The sequence below is a fragment of the Molothrus ater genome, chromosome 3 (assembly GCF_012460135.2).
Source record: "Molothrus ater isolate BHLD 08-10-18 breed brown headed cowbird chromosome 3, BPBGC_Mater_1.1, whole genome shotgun sequence".
NCBI lineage: Eukaryota > Metazoa > Chordata > Aves > Passeriformes > Icteridae > Molothrus > Molothrus ater.
The window spans coordinates 28,115,650-28,131,704 of NC_050480.2; the positions used below are offsets into that span (position 1 = coordinate 28,115,650).

The 16,055-nt window shown below is 38.5% G+C and overlaps 1 protein-coding gene across 1 annotated transcript in view; it reads left to right on the top strand.

Moving 5' to 3' along the window:
* The window catches only part of RBKS (ribokinase), a 72,425-nt gene that overhangs the window by 37,218 nt on the left and 19,152 nt on the right, over positions 1-16,055 (top strand). Inside the window, exons 6-7 of the mRNA XM_036380935.1 lie at positions 3,491-3,582; positions 13,152-13,340. Coding sequence (XP_036236828.1) covers positions 3,491-3,582; positions 13,152-13,340 — 281 coding nt within the window. The remainder of the gene's footprint in view (positions 1-3,490; positions 3,583-13,151; positions 13,341-16,055) is intronic.

The window sequence follows — 16,055 nt, forward strand, 5'->3', positions numbered from 1 at the left end:
GGAAGGAAGGAAGGAAGGAAGGAAGGAAGGAAGGAAGGAAGGAAGGAAGGAAGGAAGGAAGGAAGGAAGGAAGGAAGGAAGGAAGGAAGGAAGGAAGGAAGGAAGGAAGGAAGGAAGGAAGGAAGGAAGGAAGGGTGGGTTGTGAATAACTATATGAAGTGGGTATAAATTGTAGTGGAAATCTGACTGGACAAATAAAGGTTTTTAGTGGTCAATGGTGAGAAGCTGCTGCTGCCTTCAAAAGTCTGGTTTTGGACTTCTCTAATGACAGACTCCATAAAAGATGGCTGATAATGCCCAGCATATTAATACTGTAGTGAAAAATTATCTGGAAGCACCCTCAGTTAAAGGTTCCATGTCACTTGCAAGAAACATCTATTTTTCGGATGCTTCAAGCTTTTAATCTTGGGCTACAATTTTTCATAACAGCTGTTTGTCTGTGGTTAAACTCTTTGTGATTTCTGCCAAAGCACTGTGGTTGCAGAAACCAGGCAATGGAAAATGCCTCCCACCCTACCCTAGCTTTTGAATTATGAATACCAGCTACCTTAAAATTTACTTTAGACTTGATAGCAAGGCAGCATTCTTTTAAAGATAAGCCTCCACAACGGTATGGAAACCTGCCTGATTTTAACTGTATTTTCAGCCTTTGGAAAATAAGTACCTTTCACACAGACATCAGAAAATTGTTAAGAGCTTCACAGCTAGCTTCCCCTGAGCATCTGTCCATACAGGCACTTGTCCTTTTGGGCAGCATGAGTTCCAGTGTAATTCCTGAATCTGGTTTTAGGCAACTTCTTTTATACTGTTAAGGATCTTTTGTAGGCCCAGGAAGCACAGAGCAGCAGCTTCCTAAATTTCAATACAGAAGAGACAAAGCTAGATGGGAATGCTGGTGATGGAGAGTTGATTTCAGGCAAAGGAAATATAGGAGAGATTTACTTGATTTTTGGGGGTGGCAGAGGAAGAAAGAAAGGAGAAGGTGAAAGAGGAACAAAATTGGAACAGAGATTAGGATTTGTTGAATAGAGATTGGAAAAGGGAGGTAGAGTCAGGGAGGAGGCTGTGGGCACTGAAGTGGGAACAGGAATTTTGGGCCATAAAGAGAGCAGATGTGGTGAAAGTTGAGTAAAAAAGGTTATAATTGCATGGTTCCTATGCAAGGAGGCATAAAGAATAAAAACCCATTGAGGAGAATGGATCTTGGCAAAGGGAGAGAAGTGACAAGCTCGAGGAGTAGTCCTATAGGAATCTCATAAACACAAAGCCAAGTACAAGTTGCTGCACCTGGATGGAGCAGCCCTGGTATCAACACAGGCTGGGGGATGAATGGATCAAGAGCAGCCCTGGGGAGAAGGACTTGGGGGTGCCGCTGGGTGAGAGGCTGGACATGAGCTGGAAATGTGCACTCACAGCCCAGAAAGCCAAACCTGTCCTGGGCTGCAGCCAGAGCAGTGTGGGCAGCAGGGCCAGGGAGGGGATTCTGCCCCTCTGCTCTGCTGAGACCCACCTGGAACCCTGCATCCAGCTCTGGGGGCCCAGCACAGGAGAGACATGGACCTGCTGGAGAGAGTCCAGAGGAGGCCACCAAGATCCTCAGAAGGATGGAGCACCTCTCCTGTGAGGAAAGACTGTTTCAGCCTGGAAAAGTCTTAGTGGTGACTTAATTTCAGCTTTCCAGTAGCTGAAGGGAGCCTACAAGAAAGATGGAGGCAAACTTTTTACAAAGCCTGCATTAACAGGACAAGGGGCAATGGTCATCCAACCCAGGCTATTCTCTGATTCTGTGATTCTGTGAAAGAATTTCAGCTGAAACTAAGTTCTTCAGGACGACCAAACAGATTATCCTATTCAAAAGCCATGCTCTTCTTCACAACCTGAAAGAGGATCTTAGGGTTCCTCTATCTCCCCCCATGCTCAGCAGATAGTAAATATGGGGGAAAACTAATAGTAGTGCATTACATTATGCTCATGACCAGTCTGTATTACTTAAAACCCAAGTTGGAACACTTCCAGTGCTGCTCCTGACCCATGCACATGTCAGTATGATACCACATGACAGTTTGTTTTCTAGTATGTGCTGGTTTTTTGTTTTACCTAGGGAAGTATACCTTAAAGTTTTATGTTTAAGAAAACTTCATTAGTGTTGCAGTTAAGAAAATAGGAAATGCAAGAGTTAAGGTTGCCTGTGAAACCTTAATTTGTCTCCTTTCTGCATATGTATTATGTTGCAGTCTTTAATTATGTGATCACATGCTGTTTTTCAGTGGTATGTGATCATATAATTAAAGAGTTTATTATAATACATACTGTATTGTAATAATTTAGGGGAGCCACATTAAGATTTCATTGGCATTCCTAATCCTAGGATTTTCTGACTTCTGAGTAAAAGTCTTTGTCACTTTAATACTGTTTTTAATGAGGCAGGTAGAGAGGCATGATAAAGTTGTGCAGTCAAAGGCTAAAATGTTCTAAGTGTCAATCACCTTAACTTCTTGGTACTCAGATTTCAGAAGTCTCTGTGCATCTTTGTCTGCTGGGGCCTTAACTGGGATTCAGAGATGTTCAGGGTGTCTGACTATTACATGCTATAGCTTACAGTCTAAATATGTGTTTAGCACTGAATATTTAGGCATCCAGATTGGAAGATTTGATAACTGACTATAAGGAATATTTCTGAACTATATTTCTGAACTAAGAGTGTGCTTTATTTAAAAATGATGGCCTTGTGGTTAAGACTCAAGTATTAATCATGGAATTGGCAAAGTGAAAAACCAAGGCTGCAGACCTGCTATGTAATAATGAGTAAGTCACTTACACTGTCCTCATGACAAACCTTTGCTGCTGCTACTTGGGGCCTTAGGCTACTACAGTTTAAAGTTAGGGTAACTAACATATTCTACCACATGTTAAGTTTAGGTCTAGCTCTGCCAGATAGCATACTAAAAATATGCAGTGCCTTGTCTACACTACAGTTTTATAATGTGGCATTTTGAACAAGTTAGGTAACACATTCAGAAGCATATTTAACTCCTTGTCTGGACATGCCCCTCATTACTCCAGAACTCGTGATTCTTCATGTACAGAACTCAGATAACGACACTGAAAAATTCTAGAACTAAATCAGTTCTTGTAAAACTTATTAATATCATGAAGAAGCATCTTCCCTTAAACAAATTGCATTAATGTCTAAGCATTTAATAATTTTCTCTTTTGTTTTAAATTTTATAATTTCTGGGTTTTTTTTTCTGTAACTTTTCTGTCATGTTCCCATCACGACACGTGCCTGCACATGAATTAGAATGGAACTTTAATATAATAAACAAGACTTTTAGCATTTGTATAAGAGGAGGATGCAGAAACTGAGAGTAATTTTTGTGTTAATGATAAATATTGGGGTCTGTGATTGAAACACAATGGTTTTCAAGTGACGGTTTATGAATCGAAAACACTCCAGATTTAGATTTTCTTTTTCTTTTTTTTTTTCCAGTAAAGACTTTGTTTAATCCAGCTCCAGCCCTTGCTGACCTAGATCCACAGTTTTATACCTATTCTGATATCTTCTGCTGCAATGAAACTGAGGTAATGATCATATGTCATGTTAAAGACGGAGTCTTTAAGCAGGAAAATTTCAGGATAGTCTTCTCAGAAATACAGCATAGGGAGCAGGAAAATTGAACCATACTCCTCTTACCTGATCTAACCAGCAAAGAGGAGTATTCTAATATAACTTTATCTTGCACTTGAAATTAAATTAGCTGTTTGCAGCAGGAAAGTTGGGTCCAGCCTTCCTTACAAGTAGATCAGCAAAACCCATCCATAAAAGGACACTTGTTAAATGTTATCACTGAGTGGTAAATATTAAAATAGTTCCTTGTCCTTGGTCTGTGGTCCCTTGGTATGATTAGCAGGAATGCATTAGCCATAATGTTCTGACTGTTGCCAGGAGGTGATGCACGCTTGCTGCACTTGATGGTAAATAGTAGCTTCATATGCCTCTTCCTGTCAGATCTGTTTTCAGTGAATCTTCTCTGGCCTTCAACTGTATATTTTGCTTTTTTCATTTTTCCTCCCCCTCCTATTCCTCTCTTTTCTAATTCAAGTGTTATTTCTCCCAAAGGAAATTGGTTTTGTCACAAGAGACAAATTAACCTCATTCCATAAGACCTTTGTTTAAATTTGCTACTTATTAGCATTAGGCATGCTGTGTTCCTTCCCCTCACCCTCTCTTTATATAAGCAGGAATGTGGGAGAAGTAACCTATTGGATAGGAGCCATGCCTTGATCAGAATTAAAGTTATTTCTAAGAGACATGAATTCTGCAATGAACATGATCCCTCTGGGTGGGGAGGAAGGGGAAGAGCTAAGAGAGAGCGTGGCCCTGCTTACTTGTAGTGTTTTTTGTCTGATGACAATGTCTGTCAGTGTAAATTTTTGAAGATTCAGTTACCCTCTTTTGAAATTTCTGTTAAACCCCATCACAACCTATATCCGAAGTTCTCAGTCCATGAGTCTTCTAGCATTTAAGGGTCAGCCTAAGTAACCCAAAAAGACATCTAAATTTTATTCTGGGATGTTTCATTATGGGTCTGCCAAGTTCACACACTCCAGAGAATTCAAGAATTAGTAAAATAGCAAGGTGGGAGATGCTATGGCTCTTCAGGTCTCTGGAAGCCAGAGTTTCCAGGATAACTGGCAGTGATACAAGTTGTGGCTCACATACTGTACAACAGATATCTGAATTCAATTCTATGTGATGAAGAGAAAGGCAAAGTATTTATTCTTATTCAGGGGAGTTGCAGAACACCAGTATCATGTTTTCTTAATGCTATCAGAAAGCTCTTATGCTTGAACTATGCCTCTGGATTGGCTAAATGGTGCAATGGCTCACATTTTGGGCTGAGACCTCCCATACTCTCCCACTATTTAGTAAATACCATTCGTTGTTTGCTTTTTTCATAATGCCACTTGCTAATATTTTTTCCCCTGCAAAAACTTCTCCCCCATATGTTAGAAACAAAAGTTTGTTTTTCTTGCCTGTTCCTGACTTTTCTCTCTTTGCATCACGCGTGTTAGAGTTTTCCTTTTGTTGTTTTTTATTGCTAGGGGACAGTCTTGAAAGAGGCATTCTTTAGAAGTGTAGCTTGCTGGATCCAGGGGTATTATTATTACTACCACATGGAGAAAAGAAAATTACTTCTATTTAGAGAACAAGAAATACAGGTGTATAATTATAATAGATCCCTGCTCACTCATCTACCTTTTCCTGCAGAACTGGGGGTACAATTTGCATTCTTTTCTGCTGTTTTCTTTTAACAAGTAATTGCCATGTGAAGATAGCTAGGATCACTGGATGCAAGGTCAGGCACAGAAGTATGCTCTCTGCTGTTGAGGAGGCTCATCTCTTCTGAATTTATGGAAATGCTAGACATATGGGAGTTCCTGCCAGCCATATCATGGGAGCATAAATCCAAGTGTACAGCACATTCTGAGAACAACAGTGGCTCATAAATACCTTTGTTTTTAGAAACAGCCTTTTGAAACTTTGCAATGAAATCGATTATGTTAACACAAATGTAATATTCAATTTTGTTTGATTTCATTCTCTCTGTGTGTCTGATTTGTAATGAATTGATTTTTAGGGATGAACTATTGCCATTGTTCCTTTCTTGTTGCTGAGAAAAAAAGGAAAAATCAAGCATTTGTTTTTCTTATGTCACAAGTTTGAAAGTAGTTTTTTAGTAATTGTTGTATGTTCGTATACCATCTGTTTTCTGTTATCTTTCATGACTTTCTTTAATTTCAGATCTCTATAATGAGTACACTTGAGAAGTTTGATATAGAGACAAATGTTTACATACCCAAATAAAGGTTAGCAGTCACATCTCTGTGTGGCACTTAAAATCAACAAGTTAATTCTACAAATCTTAAAGATAAATCTAATTTTTCAACTTTATACATTCAACTGACTACATATGCATTTCCATCATGATTTTAAATCAGAGAGTACCTAAGACTTTGGTGATCCTGAATATATACTGGGAAAAGATCTTTTTATCCTATTTTTTAAAAAAATCCCTTAGTATTTACTGGCAATTGCAGTTAGAAAATAGCATTTGGATAATATGGACCTTTTCTCTAAGCCACTATGGTCATTCTCTTGAATTTAAAAAAAATTATTATTCTCTACGACCAAATTTATTGAATGTCCTGCTTACAACTGCCTTCCTGAGGTGTTCTATTTCAGCTCCATTGCCTCTCCCACTTGGTATTTCTATGTCTCAAATGTCTTCCTTATAGCCAAAATCCTATTTATGTTCCAGCTTTACTCTTTCTGGAATATTTTTTTGTTGTTGTTGTTATCTGGTATTTTTAGCTACTTCAAGGAAAAAAAAAAGTGTATTTCTGCTCCATCTTTACTAAGTTTTTTAAATAGTTAATAAACCACCTTGGGTTTGAAGGTGAATTTTTTAGAGCTGCCCAGTTCAACTGCTTCCAAAACATTCTTTTAAACACAGATGCATGCTCTAAGACAAGATTAAATTTACACAGATTTTTTATTGCTTCATTTGCCTTTCTTAGTAATTTATATTTGCAAGTATTTATCACAATTTCATCATAATATCCCTCTCTTCCTTGTTCACCAAGAAAAACTTTTAAATTATAAAATCCCGTGGTTTGCAGATAATATGTGAACAGTATGTTTGTAACGGAAAATTTTGTTGGCTGTCAAACAGAACACCAGCCATATAGTTTAAGATATCATAGACTGTGTGAAGTGTTTGTATTATCAAAGATGAAAAAAGAGGGATGGTCCTTGTGTTTAGCTGAATTATTACTGAGTCAGAAGTTTCTGTTACTTACAGCTCTAAAGGTCAGGGTCTTCATTTGCAATGCCTTTATCACAGAACAGAAATTTAAAGATGTCAGCTCTAGTGTCAGCCATGGGATGCTGGCTCTCAAACATGCAAATATCAAATACAACATCAGCACTTTATATTCCATTCTTTATTAAATGCTTTAGGATTTAATGAAATCACATGCAGTATCTGGTATAACAGCACAGCTTGTTCTTATGGATTTACATGCTAGAGAGAAGCAAACAAAATTACACTATCAGTGAATTATCTACCATTAGTTTGTCTAGAAGGCTCTTCACAAGCTGTTCTTTTCACTCTTGCTTGTTGCAATAACAGGGGTTTTTATGTCTGACATTACTTTCTTTTTATGTGGTTCATGAAGAAAAATGTCAGAACGAATCTTGCAAGGTTATCAGTTCTTTTACTGCTTAGCCTGTAGTTCAGTTTTATCTTTTCCCAGAAAGATCAAACTTGTTGAGACTAGTTTGTTAATTCCCAGATGTAGCACAGCCTAATCCCTGAGGTTTGTGCAGGAATGTGCTAGTTCTCCATTCCCTTAATTCTTCTAATGAAAAATAAATATATCCAGTGTCATCCTGGTGAAAACTAATGGTTGTTCTTTTCAGTCATCTATAAATGTTGAAAAAGAGACAACCCTATACCAGACAAGGAATACTTACCATTTTTTTCCCACGTATTTGTGTGATTCCTTGCTGCAGATGGCTCTAGGCATAACCACAATGTCAATAGAGTTCATGTGTTGTTTTTCTTTCTTAGCGTGTGCATGCAGTTACATAGCCCTGCAGGTTAGGAACCAAAATATATTGCACATCAGCAATTTCAATTTGATCCTAAACGTTTTGAAGAACAGCTGCTTCTCTGTTCAAAGACTACTGAGGAGCCCTTCAGGAGAAGAAAAACTCCTGAATGGTTACAGCAAATGATTAAGTTTGACAAGCTGTTTTTAATGCAAAATTGGGAACTACTTTCTCCCTAATGTAAAATGGGTATCAGACTTCTAATCTAAAGAAGGCCTTGCAAAGATTTAATTAAATGCTAGCATTGGAGCTTCAATAGTAGAAAGCAGTACAAGTTAATTGCTGATTTTGTTAAAGCTGTAAGATACATAAAAATAACACTGAAAAACAGATACATTCCTATTTTTTCCTTTTAAGTGTTACTGTCTATTAACAGAGGATAGATAATTTTTGAATAAATATTTGTTAGTATGTCCAGAATTAAGAGACATTATTGCCTTTTGCAAGATTCAGAGAATATGAAGTTTATAAAACTTTATCTGTAGTCTGGGATAAGGATTTAAGTACTGAGATTTAAGTACTGGGATAAGTATTTAAGATACTGCCTGTTAATATAGAGAAATTAATAGTAAGAATAATCTTCCTTAAGAAAATATAATTGATCTCTCTAGGAGTCAAAACAAAAACAGGTCCTTTAGAAATTCCTTTAGAAATAAAATATTTCAGAACATCTCTTGAATTTGCCTCTTGTGATTTAAGTAATGGAAAGCTACTATTCTGCCATTACATAGAAGTTGCCAGCAATTCACAGTATATTTTATTTCCATCTTTGTTCTAAACCTCTTTTTATCAGTTGCTGGAAAGTATGAATTTTCCCATATTTAGTCTGAAATGAAAGATGTTACTTTTGGGAGGGAAATTATAGCCTCAGGCCAATTCATTTCAACCAGTTTTTAATTATTCTAGCACGATAAGTATTTCAGCCTGCCTGTATGTAAAAATTTTTTAATTTGAAACAACTGGAACTAGCTTGGCTTGTGGCCTGACCTTGCAATTTCTTATACACTAAATCTGTTGTACTACTTCTTGGGGACTGTTCACATGTGTTAGAATTAATGAGATTGAGTTCTTGTTTTGTCATTCTCAAAAGAAATCTTCTAAGGTACAGGCCAAGTTTGTAGCCAACTGATTTACTGTGTTATAATACTTGAAATGAAAAGTATTTTAAATTATCATATGTAGTTTTAGATGCATTAGCCTTAAAACTGAGACAGTTTCCCTGTTATTATTTATTATTTCTCTTCCAGTAGTACCTGGGAACATTTGCTAAGTTGTTATTGTGCTAGGTGCACAAAACCCAGTCCAAATGATAGACTGCTCCCCAAGGAATTAATACTTCTTTTTATTTCGCCAGTTTGTATTTGCTGCGGATCAGAGGATTGTGGAAGTTAGGAACAGACCTCTGGATGTTCAACTAGTCCAGCACCCTGGTGAAGCCTGTCCAGTTTAGGATGGATTGCTTAGGGCTTTGTCCAGTCAAGTTCTGAATCTCCCAAGGCTGGAGCCTGCATGACCTCTGGGCACGTGTTCCTCTGCTTCATCACCCTTGTGGTGAAAAAGCTTGTCCTAATATTGGAATTTCCCATGTTCTAGTTTGTGCTTGTTGTCTCTAGCCCTATCCCTGTGCACCTTCAAGAAGACTCTGGCTTCATCTTCACTATACCCACCTACTAAATTGCCCTAGACAGCAATTAGATTTTCCCCTTAGCCAGGAGTTCTTAAGGTTGAAGCAGCCTGCTTCTCCCAGCCTCCTCTTGTATGTCCTGGTCTCTGGCCCTCTGACTGTCTGGATGGCCTTTCACTGCAGTGTGCTGTGGTAGCTCAGTGTCTTACTTGTGCCAGACTTCCCAAAACTAGATAGGATGCTGCAGGTTTGGTTGTGCAAATGCCAAGGAGAGGATCCAGAACATCTCCCTGGAAGTGGCTACCCCAAATGCACCACAGCTAGAGCAACTGGCAAATGCTCCTATGCTGGGAACATTCTCAGTTGTAGCCAGTGTAAATTACTGTTGCTGTTGAAAGAAGTTAATTGTTTTGGGTTGACTTTTGCGGGTAATGTGGGACTCGGGGTGGTGTTAGTTTTAACACAGATCTGCCTTGCAATCTCAGTGTGTTTCCAGGCCACACAAATGGCTGTTCTGGCACATGAGAGTGGGCCATTTGGACAGGAGTGGCAAGGGAAAAGCAGGGCCATTTTCTTTATGTAGCCCTTCTGGTTTGTGTCAGTTTACCGTGACTAGACTCCACAATCTAAAGAGAGACAGAGACTTAACTAAGATTGGTAAAGACTATGGCCAAGAACCTTTCTATCTATGAAATTAAAAGCTTTAGTTACATTTTTCTGCCAGTCTTGCAAACAACATTTTGAAAATAGTATGTAAATTAATTATATAATATCCATCATAGGTTTATTCTGACAGCGGTTGTGTGGAATGCCATCTTGCTTTAATAAGTCCATTTAACTGACTAGTTTTATGGGACTAGCTGCAGAAAAATAAAATTCTTCATTTGCTGCTCTTTTGTACAGTATGATGGCAAACGTCCACATTGGGCTTTTAGTATTGTTATTTAATTTTTTCTTTACATAACCATTAGTTATTTCCCTCAATTGTACCACAGTTTGTTTTTTAAATAAGATTCTACTGAAGGGAGGAACTTAAAAACTCACCACAGTATTTAACATCAGTTGACATTTACTGCAATTTCTAATCATTGGCACAGAATCTGTCTGGCTTCTGCTGCTTTTATGGTTCTTCCAGTTTGTTCCAGTGTTTTTTAGTTGTACCATCCTGCTGTAGATGAGTTAGATGATAATGGTTTGAAGCAGCCAAAGATCTACTTTTATACAGACTCTGTCTGTTCAAAATAATTTTGTTTATTGGTATAAGCAGTGTAAAGATGAAAAGAAAGATTTCTACAAATATCTGTCCCAAAACAATTCTATCACCACTCAAACAAAAAATCCTGTTGATTTGGGACATGGGAAGCACAAAAATGACTACTGTCATAATGCTAAGCATACAGGTTGTGCATTTCATTAGAAGAATTATTATATTAAAATGCTTCATTTACCTTGCTCATGAGCTTACAGAAGTATAAATATTAGGTAAATAAACCAATATTAGATTTACTGTTACTCTACAAAAACCAAATCCACTTCCCTTCTGGAGATTTTACCACAGAGGTAGAATGTTTGGAATCATTGCCCCTCATAAAGTACTCTGAAAATTCAGTTTGCCTGCTTCATTCAAGGATTTGTGTTAAATTATTATTATTATTATTGTAGCACAGGGCACCAGGTGTTCTGAATACAGGAATACCTAATTCCTGCTCCAGAGATATTAAAATTCACAAAGAGACTCGGAGTCTTTAGACACTTGAATAGAGTGTACATATATATTTTAATATTATATGTCATCTATCTGTAGTTACTCCAAAACCATTATTAGTGAATTGATTTCCTGGAAACCTAGTAAGAAGATATAGTCAAAAGGTTTTTTTAAGATACTTTTTGAAAAAAAAATTTCTTACTGGAAAATACTTTTATAATCTTTTAAAGACTGAAATATGTTTAATATGCTTGAATAGTTTATACTGCAAGAGAAGTTTGAGCAGCATGGTGGCATGCCAAAGAGAAAATTGGACAGATTTAGTTGCCTTCTTATAATTTAGATCTTACTATATTCTTGTCTGGGATCAGTGTGGTTAAAAAAAGTAATTTTAAGTTGCGTGTACGCGTTGACCACGCACAAGTTTAACAACCGAGTCCTGCCACACCAGGCTCTGCCTCGTGGTGACCAGATCAACAGCACTTGAAATAATTTGGGCACTTGTCTAATAGGGACTGCAGCGCTTAGTCATGTGTGCTTAAAATTGAAGCGATTAAGCGCTCTGCGAGCGATACTATGAGCGCTAGGGAGTGTGTTGGCACGGTGCGGGCCTGCGGAGCCCAGGGGGGGCTGCTCTCGGCGGGGACGGGCCGCAGCTCAGGAAATGACAGCGGCGAGCAGCAGCAGTGACTCACGGCTGGGGCGGCGCGCTCGGCGCTGGCTGCTGCAGTTCCTGTCCCGCCTGCCTGGGGCACGGCCTGCGCTCCCCCGAACTCGCGTTCGGCCGCTGCAGTTTGTTACATCGAGAACCGCGAGCGCCGAATTCGAGCTCCGGTCATGCCGAGGAAGGTAGTTTGAAATGTTTCAGCAGCTGTTTCCCAAGAAGCTGAGCTGCCCATGCAGCAAAGGTCAGGAGAGTGGCTGCTGAATAGGTTCCAAAGAAAGTTTTCCACTGAAAATAAGCCCTAGGAGTGTCGAAGTTATGCTCGGCTATGAAGCAGGTATCTGAAAATGCTTCAGGCTGCATTCTTCAAGATGCAGCCTTGTAATGCAAACTACAGTAAGGCTTCCCTTTTCATGGGCAAGCAGGACAAAATTTAGTGAAGACAGCAAAATGTAATGTGTCCGCTTACTTACAGTTGAAGGCATACAGTATTATGCAGGAGAACTGCCTGGTAGGCTATTTCAGAGAAAAGACAATTTCTCTTCCTTTCCTTCCTGTTTCATTCTTATTCTTTTCCTTTCCAAAAAGAAGAGAAGAAGCACATTACACATGGCAATACAATGCCATCAAGAAAATATGTGAAGTGGTGAAAATGTTGTTTGATTCTGAAGTCTTCATTGCAGATTTTGGTGAAGTTTTGCTCTTAATTGTGTGGAACTAGAAGAGATTAATTTTAAGACCCAGCTGGGAGAAGTTTACTTAAGCTCACCATCAGTTAGAAGAAGAGTTTAACTGCATTTGTACAGAGCCAGCACAGTTGACAGAGACATATGGACATGGCTGTAACACAAATATATAATAATTTTTTAATGAGCCTTTGTCCAAAGGTGGCTTCAGATAAATTTTAGGTATTCTCATCCAAAAATATATCTTAAACTGAACAGAGTGGTCGAAGTTGAGCAACTTTTTTTCCTGAAAGAGATTTCCCTTGTGAAAATCTTTAGCTAGCTGAACATTGAGAATTTTAAAAAGTATTTTAAAAGTTCCTCACTTAGTGATAAATTTCCCTCAGGAATAGTGACCGAGTTGATTTGCAGCATTTTTTCACATTAAACCACAAAATGCTTTTGCCAAGACTGTGTCACTGTGTCTATTTCACGGATGAATAAACAGAGGCATGTGGGAGAAATGTGATTTTACTAAGGGTTGTATAGCAGGTAAGCTGTAGAAGCTGGAACAGACCCCACACCTCCTGTGTCTCTCTGCCTAGGCTGCTCTCTGTTAGTCTGCTGTGCCTGAAGTACACACTGATTTCAAGCAAGGAGCAAGACACAGCTGAAGATCAGCGTAGGAAGTGGTTTCATGATCATCCTACAATACACATTTTTAAAAGATACTAAGTACTGTTTTCAAATGCAACAGTTGTCCAAAAATGAATGCTGTCAGATTATGATTTTCATTTGCGTGGGTTGTTTTCCAGGCAGAAATTTTAACGGGCATCCCAGTTGGCAACCTTGAAGATGCTGGAAAGGTGGGACGCATGCTGTTAGGAAGAGGGTGTAAGCTCGTAATTGTTACTCTTGGAGCAGAAGGCTGCATGATGATATCAGGAGACGAAGGCATTCCAAAGCACGTTCCTGCTGGGAAGGTCAGGGCTGTGGACACTACGGTACGTTTTTGTGGTTTAACTGTCTTGCTTTGGAAAAGACTGCTTGAGCACTAGGGGAAAGCAGTGAGTAATCAGCCAAATCTTTGGGCACTAGGACAAAGGCTAATTTATGATGTGAAATTGGTATCCTGCTTACAGTGTCTCATATATTAAATATCAATTCACCTGAGTTTCATAGTCTGTATTGTAGATGAGCTAGAACTGATTATACTAAAGGTGTCCTCATGTTCCTCCTTTACTGAAGTACCTGTCTCTGACTGTAGTTTGTGATGCCACTGGATTGAGCTGCAGTCTTGTTTTTCACCTTTGCCCTTTCATTTAGTTCATCTTGTCTAGAACTCAAGCACTGTGAGAGAATGGAGATACTACTCACAGTCTGAAACTGAATGTTTAATTCTTCTGACAAAGCATGAATTACTTACCAAATCTATCATAAGGTGATTAAAGGCATGTTTTTTATAGAATATAGTGGAAAAACCCACAAGTTCTTGCTGTTTCATGATGACTGTTTTATGATGCTAGGTAAGGGATACTTGGTCAGGTGCATTTTAATCTTTGACATTAGGATACTTCTTTGCTTCCTGTGCAGAACTAAGTGCAGAAAACATGCTCTGTTGAAACCACAAAATACAATACCCCCCAGCAAAAGAGAAAAACAGGACAGGCAATAGTTAAGATATCATTGCTATGAAAACCTTACCACATTGCACATATGGGGCTACTTTGTGTTCCTAGTATTATCTGACATAAATCCAAAATAATTCCAGTGGAGTTACTGAGAGCAGAGCAGGTCACGTTGTATGTACTGACTATACATTTAAATGCCTGTTATAATAACGTCATATTACATATGTTCTGTTACAATAGTTCATTAAAATCCTGGAGATTTTACCATCTGGTATGTTCCATATCTGAATTGCATTAATAACAACTAGTTCTTGTAGCATGTTTTTTATCCATGGACCTCATACTGATTCACAAACAGGAAAGGCAACTGCTTAAAGGATGAGGAAACAGAGGCAGAGGGAGCTGAGATTACCTAGGTCAGTAACATGCAGTAGCAGAGCTAAGAGTAAAGTCACTTCATCTCAATCAGAAGATCACTTATAGGTTTGGACTGTGATATTCTGATACTGTTATTCTGATATTCTGATACTGGAAAACATTGTTTCATTGGTCAATATAATCTTTTTCTGCATAACTCTGAAATAGAGATACTTTGGTTTTATTTTCCTATTTTGCCTCTTTGTAATTTAGAAGCTTGACCTTGGGTTTGTACTGGTTTTGGAATGTCTTAAATTTCTAGCTGGTGGAAGGAGACATCACTAAGGTTCTTGGTTCATGCATAAGGTTCTTGGTAGGGCACTGCAGATGCCAAACTGCCTCTGCTTGCTTTTAGTCCAGAGTTAGAAGTGCCAAGGAAGTGAAAGGCAGAGCTCCCAAAGCTGTCCAGAAGCAGGGTTTATTAGCTTGGGAGCAACACCTTGTGAACCTGGCAGTATAGCTTCTTGCTCTGGGTTGGTAAATCCACTGCTGCTATCAAAGCTTACTGTTAGAGCTTCTTCTCTATCACACAGAAGTGATGTTGAAGAAATATGTGTGATCTGCTTCTTCAAAAGAAGAAAATTGCTTCCAGATCAGCTATTGATATTTTAAAGATAAAGAATACTGCTCTTGGAATAAAACAGCAATACTGAAACCACGCACTGTGGATGAGAAATGCTTTTTATCTTGCCTAGCAGTTCAGAGTTTCATGTCTGAACGAATGTAATGTGCCTCTTTTAAAAAAAATAATAATTTTATTTTAAATAAAAACAGTTCCTTTTAATTTACTAAATCATTGCCCTGCCTCCTTGTGGCCAACAGGTTATTGGCTTGCACATAACAGAGGATTTTCACAGTTAATTTTGTTAATCTACTTAAATACCAGTGGGTTGTTTTCAGTAAAACAGCTGTGCTTGGTTTATTCTTGCAGCCTGAATGAAAAAATATGTGTTGGCCTTCCATTATGAAAGTCTTACAGTGCTTAGCCTGATTATCACTTTGCCTGAAAGCAAGTGGTTTTAAAGCAACCCTCACAAACACTAAGCAAAATAATGTAATCTTTAACTAACCTGGATTGCTCTGTTAATAAAATAAGCATTAAATATTCCAGAAGGACATGTTACTTTCTTCAAGACGTGTCCACAGTAGATCCTTCCCCAGGGGAAGGATCAAACTTGTAAGGTGGCTTACCAAGTAGCCACCTACCCACAGGGTATTCAGAGTTCATGTGTATGCTCTTAGGCTGCCATTTGATACTAAAAAAAAGTTGCTACTTTAAATTGCTCTGACTTCAGCATCTCGAGGGACTGGGCACCATCACATTGGGTTTTGTGCCTGTATCTGTATTGATACTGTTTAGATCTGCAGAAGGTGAAGTGACTGCCAGACAAAGAGTTAAATGACACGTGTACCCTATCGCAGAATTTGCAAAAGGCTACAGAGTCCTTATTAAAAAACAGAGTTTGCCATTTAGGAGATACACATGCAAGATGCAAAATTAGTTTCAAAGTCCCCTTTCACTGTAGAAATTTTCCAAGGCTGCTACCACTGCTCAGAGTCCTCTCTGCAGCCCTGCAACTTCACTACTGACCTCTGGTAATTTCTGTTCTGCACAGCAGTTTTAGGATTTTTGAACAACAAAATACTTGGGTAGGTACAGCCACATGATTA